This window comes from Onychomys torridus, chromosome 14 (genome assembly GCF_903995425.1).
Source record: "Onychomys torridus chromosome 14, mOncTor1.1, whole genome shotgun sequence".
NCBI lineage: Eukaryota > Metazoa > Chordata > Mammalia > Rodentia > Cricetidae > Onychomys > Onychomys torridus.
Genome location: NC_050456.1, coordinates 50,085,264 through 50,092,160, shown reverse-complemented (window position 1 = coordinate 50,092,160; position 6,897 = coordinate 50,085,264). Strand labels below are relative to the sequence as shown.

At 37.7% G+C, this 6,897-nt stretch overlaps 1 protein-coding gene and 1 pseudogene across 1 annotated transcript in view; one reads left to right on the top strand and one right to left on the bottom strand.

Moving 5' to 3' along the window:
* LOC118595359 (synaptojanin 2 binding protein) overlaps nucleotides 1-6,326 on the top strand; it is a 31,136-nt gene extending 24,810 nt beyond the window's left edge. The window contains exons 3-4 of the mRNA XM_036205757.1: nucleotides 1-51; nucleotides 2,356-6,326. The exon at nucleotides 1-51 is cut by the window's left edge and continues 45 nt beyond it. Of these exons, the coding sequence (XP_036061650.1) occupies nucleotides 1-51; nucleotides 2,356-2,496 (192 nt within the window). The 3' untranslated portion in view covers nucleotides 2,497-6,326. The remainder of the gene's footprint in view (nucleotides 52-2,355) is intronic.
* On the bottom strand, nucleotides 3,139-3,257 carry LOC118595937 (annotated as a pseudogene).
* Nucleotides 6,327-6,897: the final 571 nt, after the last annotated feature.

Below are 6,897 nucleotides of genomic sequence, written 5' to 3'. Positions count from 1 at the left end.
GACCTCTTTCGTAATGCGGGATATGCTGTGTCCCTGAGAGTACAGCATAGGGTAGGTATCACTTACAGCCAGATTGGGGACAGTAGGCTTTCTCACTGCATTTGTGAATAAACTTGTGGATGTAATCTTCAAAGTCTGCTTTATTTTTTTCTTTTACTATTACTGCTTTGTAGGGTTTGTCTAGCATACGCAGGAGTCCTTTGGCATTTCTGTTTATCAGTAAAAGAAGTATATAACACTATACTTAGAATCCAGGTCCTACCTTCAGTGTAATTTTTTTAAAAAAAGTGTAATTTTTTAATTAAGTGAAAATGGAAAGAAAATAGAATCACTTTCACTTTTTGTTAGGGAAAGCACTATTTGTGTACCTTTGAAAACTCTTATTTATGACTACAAAGATGGTTATGTTTTCTGTCTCCTGTTATAAGGCTTCTCCTTCCATGACCACATTGGCTAAGATCTGAGTACAACTTGATGGGCAACTCTCAAGAAAAAGGAAGTGGAATTGAGACTCCTTACACCTGCTTCTTTTTTCTTTCTTGTTTTTTTGAGACAGGGACTCTGTATGTAGCCCTGGCTGTCCTGGAACTCACTCTGTAGATCAGGTTGGCCTTGAGCTCAGAGATCTGCCTGCTCCGCCTCCTGAGTGCTGGGATTAAAGGCGTGTGCCTTTGGATGATAGCAAGGAGGTCTGAATTCCTCTCACAGCACCAGGGATTTCTGAGTTCATCTATAGCCCAAGTTCACTGTGTCTATGATTCTTTCTTAACGTGGTGTATTCTTTGTTAAGAGGCCAAGTGAGGATTCAAAAGCTGAAGAAAATTAAAAGGAGCTAGTAAAAAATTGGAGAAACAGAAGCTAACTTGAACTACATGGTGAGACTCTTGTCTTAAAGAAAACAAAAACTAAAGAAAAGAAAAATAAGAAAGGCAAAACATAAAGCTATCCAAGAGCAACCAGAGTTGCAAACAGAATGTGGGTGTGATACACTCAAAAGACTCAAAAGCAGGTTGATAAGAGACAGTATTGCTCTGAGAGAGAGAGAGAGAGAGAGAGAGAGAGAGAGAGAGAGAGAGAGAGAGAGAGACACACACACACACACACACACACACACACACACACACACAGACAAACACAGACAGACAATGAGTGTTGGTTAACATCTGCCTTGGCTTGTCTCTGTTTCTAAAGCATGAAAGAATTTATGTAGGCATATAAATCATAGGTATATATTTCAGATATGGGAAGGAGTCCTTTTGAAGGTATCTGGGAATTTATTTTCAGTGTTCATTTACTTTAGGAAACATCCATAGATAACTTACAATGCCACAAGCTGTCTTGGTTAAAAATTTAACCCTGAAAACCATGTCCTTAAGTGAGCATGTCTTCTCAGGAAGAAATAAGTGGTAGAATGAGTATAGAAGATAGTTTGTGCAGTCTTGCTTTTCAGTTGAAGGTTAGGGTTTCATGGGCTGTATGTGGTTAAGTCTAACTGAAATAAGATGGTATTGTAGTTATTGCAAGTTAACTAGCAAAAAATTGATATTAAGAGTGGATACCTCTGTAAAACAGGACTGGAATGAAGAAAGACAATCTACCTATAAAAGGAAATTCTTGGGGGAATAGAAACTGATAATAACTACAGGATAGTTTATTTATCTCTTGAGTCTTTTTTTTTTTTCCCCCAGAGCTGAGGACTGAACCAGGGCCTTGTGCTTGCTAGGCAAGCGCTCTACCACTGAACTAAATCCCCAACCCCCTCTTGAGTCTTTAATGTCTACTCCACATAGATTTTACCTTTAGCTGTGACTGTCATTGCAAACTTAGGCACAAGGGAAAAGACCCCATCTTAGGAGCAAGAGGATGACTTGGAAGCTGTAAAGTGTTTGTAAATAATGTCATTGCAACTGTGTTGACACTGTCTGGATCTGCTCTTTCTGTATTCTAATGGCTGATATTATTTGTAAGTAAATATTTCCAAAAAGAAGTCTTCTTTACTCTCCCTTTTCTGCTCAGCAATATCCAGACTTCCTGAAGGATCATCTCATCCCTTCATTTTTCTGATAGGGAACATATCGCAAGATAGAAGCATTATAGAAACAGAAATATTTCTTTACCCTGTGAGGTCCCATTAAGTCAAAACCAAGCAAAGTTTAATGCTCCCCTATCAGAACTGTTCTTCCCAGAGTATCTGTGAAAGTGATACATCAGCTAGGACAAGACCTCCTCCTGCTAGGTTGTGTGGGCTGTATTGCTTTAGATGGTGTAGACTACACCTCCAGGTGATTGTCACCTGGGATATTTTAGTTGCGGCATATGCAGGAGTCAGATTTACTATTTCTCCTTCTCTTTCAGTTACCAGTGCAGAATGGACCTATAGTACATCGAGGTGAAGGAGAACCAAGTGGTATTCCTGTAGCTATGGTGCTGCTACCAGTGTTTGCCCTCACCATGGTCGCAGTTTGGGCCTTTGTGAGATACCGAAAACAGCTTTGAAATGCTTGCTGCCTTCCAGGGTGTCCAATGAACTATTTCTCTCACTCACCTGCCCTGCCAGTCTCCTATATCCTTTCTCCTCTATATAGCCAACACATGATTTAAAGTGACTGATTACCACTCAAAACCTTGCTGTTGAAACTCTCCAAGACTTCAAATTCTAATGGGAGAGTAAAGGTATTATTTGAAGAAAAGCTTGTGGGGGAGGGAGAAGCCTTTCTAAGAACAAATGAGAAGTTACAAATTTTATTAGAACTGCCAATAAAAATTCAGCTATCACCAAAGAGGAAAAGCTCAGTCTTCCTGTCACCATGGATGACATCTTTTTCTTAGCTGGCATGTTTGAAGGCTAGCTGTGCTACATGGAAGGAGGAGCTGATCTTTACTTTTTTTCTTTTCCTTTTAATGCTTTTCCTTGTGAAATGTTTGTGGCGTTTAATTTGTAACTCTATACCTAGATGCCTATATTGGACACAGGTGAATGAAGGTTTTTTTTTTTTTTAAACTTTCTTCAGAAAGAAAATACTTATATACAGTAATGCACATATGCATATATGATAACACTGATGCCTTATAAGAGGTGAGAAAATTATACTGGTTCCTGGGTTTCTAATGAACATTTTTTTGGGACTAGGGGATCATCATATTCCTTCATATATAATCAAGACTCATACTAACAATGAGTTCTGGATTGTAAAGAGAACCTACTTTCACACTTGTCTGTAAGTCATTGTCCACAAATTAAAAACACACACAGTGCTAAGGGATGACTGTAACTGAAGCACTTCAAAAGTTCTTTGCAGAGCATGTGTAGTGGAGATGGGAAAATGATCTTTCAAAGAGAATACTCAATCAGTGGCATTAGGAAATAAGAACTGAAACAACGGATTGAAAACTAGAGCAAGTGTCACACAGTAGCTATGGTGATGTGGTAAATTGTAATAGACCAGCTCTGCTCAAGTCAGTCTGTTCAAAAGACTTTGAGGTATAAAGACAAGCCCTACCAATCTCTGAACTAGAAACTAGCCTAGTTGGTATTTAACAGTGTTGTAAAGGGTTAGCTGGGATAGCTATGGGCAGCAGTGGGGCCAAATGAACCAGAAGGGCCAAAGTTGTCTTGATAGACAACTGAAAAAAGATCATGCCTCAAGGTGGCACTTGAACCCTCAAGGCTACTTAACAGTTTTCAGTTTCTAGTATCAGGCAAAACCTTCGGAACTGCCTTTCTGGTAGAATAGTCCTAAAATCAGCCTGCTTCTGATTAAGATAAGAAGGCCTGGATTGATGTGGTTTTTGGTTTTGTTTACTCACTCCCCCATCCCCCCAAAAAAACCCTCTAAGTACTAGCTTTGATTTTAATAAGTTAATGGACTATTTTTCAGAGAAGGGGAAGGAATAAGTTTTGTTTGTTTGATATAGGGGTTCAAGGAAATTTGGTGATTGTTTACAAGGAAAGCCTGAGAATAGAGTGTGGATAGAATAGTGTCTAGAGTAGATGCTAGAGAATAGCAGGGATATTGGTGAGGTAGGAGCCATCCTGTTCATGTATTGTCTAAGTTGGTTTTAGAGTGCCCAGGATACTTGAACCAAGTGTACTTTTTTTAACAAAGTAATTTTTATCTTCTAAATATGTTGGCCAGACTGTTATTGACAGAAGATTATGAATTTTCCTGACAATCTAGCAATTACTTAACAAGTGTTGGGTGCACATTAGTTTTGTCAAGACACCTGTACAAAGAAGGGAAATAAATATACAGACTTCATCTGAAAGGACATTGTGATTACAGTAAGAGAACAGTTAAAATGGAATTAGCCGTGTAAGTGTAAGTTGTTGTTTATGTTGTAGACAACAATAGAAAATAGCTCCTGCAAATCGAGCGTTCCATAGAGGAAGGGACAAGTTAAAGATCTAGTAAGAGCATTCATAAATAGGTGGAAAAAGTCTATCAGGTTGAATAATAAACAAAACCAGTATGGAAGAAATTTGCCATGCAAGATGGAGCACAGTGTGGCTACAAAGATGATCAACAGGTGTTTTAAGGAGTTCTGAAAAGGAAAGCTGTTGTGTAGTGGCATCAGAGTAGAATGGAAAGTCTTAAAATGTCTGATGAGACTTTGCCTCTGGGGAAACTGTTGATACAGGGAGAGATTTGCTTCGAACAGTCTTAACATAACTTAGCCATTCAGTACTTTTTGAAATTGATTTAGTAACAGGACTTCTTCTAAGTTCCACAGAAAATGCAAAAACATATTGTAGTTCTTGTTGCAACCAGCACCACTATGGAGGCCCAATGTCTGGTATCCTCCTTGTATTCCATAGCATCTAAAGCAGTTTCTGCCATGGGCCTACTTACCTCAGTATTCACTTCAGGGTTTGAAATGTAGTGTTGAAAGACTGTCACACATACAAATTGAAACGAATGGCAAGAAGGATAGAAAGCTGTTGTGTGTTGATATATGTAGATACAAAATATCTTTGATGGGAATTTTACTTTGGTTGATAGGAATTCTGATACACTTGGGTCTCCTTGGTAAATAAACAGCACTTGACCAAAACATTTAAGATTTAGGCAAATACTTTAGTATTTCACTTTTGGTTGTATGAAAACTAAAATTAGCATAGATGGGATGTTAAGAATCCATTATAGATTGTAAAAAATGTATGTTTATCATAGACTGACTCTAATATTCCTGTTACCTTATATAGACTATATATGATGTTTCTGCCACATAAATTATAATGTTTAAAGTTTTGAATATTAATTATAGGTATACTTAAAGTATTTTTCTTGTATTTATCAATGTGTTTTTATATGTAATTCTAATAGATATGGTTTGCTTCAGTCGTTTGTTTCCTTTTCCTGCAGTTTTCTGAATGAATGATTTCATGTAATTAATTGGACCATCTAGCCACAGGCAACAGATAAAAATAGTATTTGTAATTACAGTCTATGTCAGGGCTGTACTAAATTGACTGGTGACACTATATATAACCTTGAGATCCAAGTATTGCTATAAAGAGACTGAGGATGAGAGAATAAATTATTTTCCAAGATTGTATAGGTGGTCATATAGAATCATGATTTAAACTCAGGACTTTGGGTGACAGTATCAGTAATATTCCCATTGCTAACAGTTCCCAAAGCAGTCTCTGGACAAAAGCATCAGTTTTCCCTGCAAATTCTTGAACATTATCCCATACTTATGGAGTGAGATGAGCATGGCAATCAGCAATTCTGTCCTTCTAGGTAACTGACTAATGCTAAAGTTTGAGATTTACCACTGTCTAGTTAGAATCACTTGGACAGCTGGTCAACCCACATTAAATGAGGACCTCTGGGACTAGAACTTGGACAATAAAATATGTTTCACAAGGTAGCTAAAATGTGCAGCCTCTGTTGGAAATACCATTAAATTATCAGATCACCTACCGATGAGGCTCTAGCCAGAATTAAGAACGTGGCTAAGTTCAGAGCCCAGCTCTGGGAGGTAGAGTAAGAAGTAAAGTAAAATTCGTTTTGAGCGTGTCCACTACAAGAATACATACAAAAACTATATTTTAAAATCTCATTTTACTTCCATCTTTTCCCAATGGGCTTTCAATAAAGACCAGAAGAACTGATAGACAGCTAAAGAGGAGGCATCAAGATTTGAATGGGAGAGTACATTGAACAATCCGTTAAGCCCAATCATGTGTTGTTTTAATTTCAGTAGTTTAAAATTAGATATAGGCTGTTTGTGATATTTTTTATTATGGAAATAAGCATATATTTGGAGGTCAAGCATGGTGGTACATGTCTTCAATTCCAGCATTTAGGAGGTACAGGCAGAGGCAGGCAGATCCCTGTGAGTGGAGGTCAGCTGCGTGTGTGTGTGTGTGTGTGTGTGTGTGTGTGTGTGTGTGTGTTCAATAAAGATTTTATTCTACTCGCTTTTAGTGGAAAGTATCTTTGATAAAGATTTTTTTTCTTCATCCAGCAGATAACCGTCAACACCAGTACAGCAATATAAAGATAAAATTTAGCCATTAAATTGAAATAGCCCAGCATCTGAGAGTAGGTGATCTTGATATTAATATATCTTTCCAACATCACTGAGAAGTACACATTTTGAGTTTTTAAGCTTTCTACCTCTCACAGTAGTTTAAGGGTTGGCTGTTAAACCAAGCTAAGCCTTTTTTGCTATTCCTTTTAACTGCAAATCTTTTTTTGAGATTAGCTCTTACAGCCTACAGTGCAAAATTATGATTAAGGGGTGTGGGGGAGAGACTATTTTAAAGAATTCTGCCCAGTGGGAACCAGATTGTGAACTGCCATTGACTCTTGTGTTGATATCTATATATAGAATACAAAGCATGTGACTGTTTCCCTGATGCACTTGATATAGAAATCAACAGAAGAA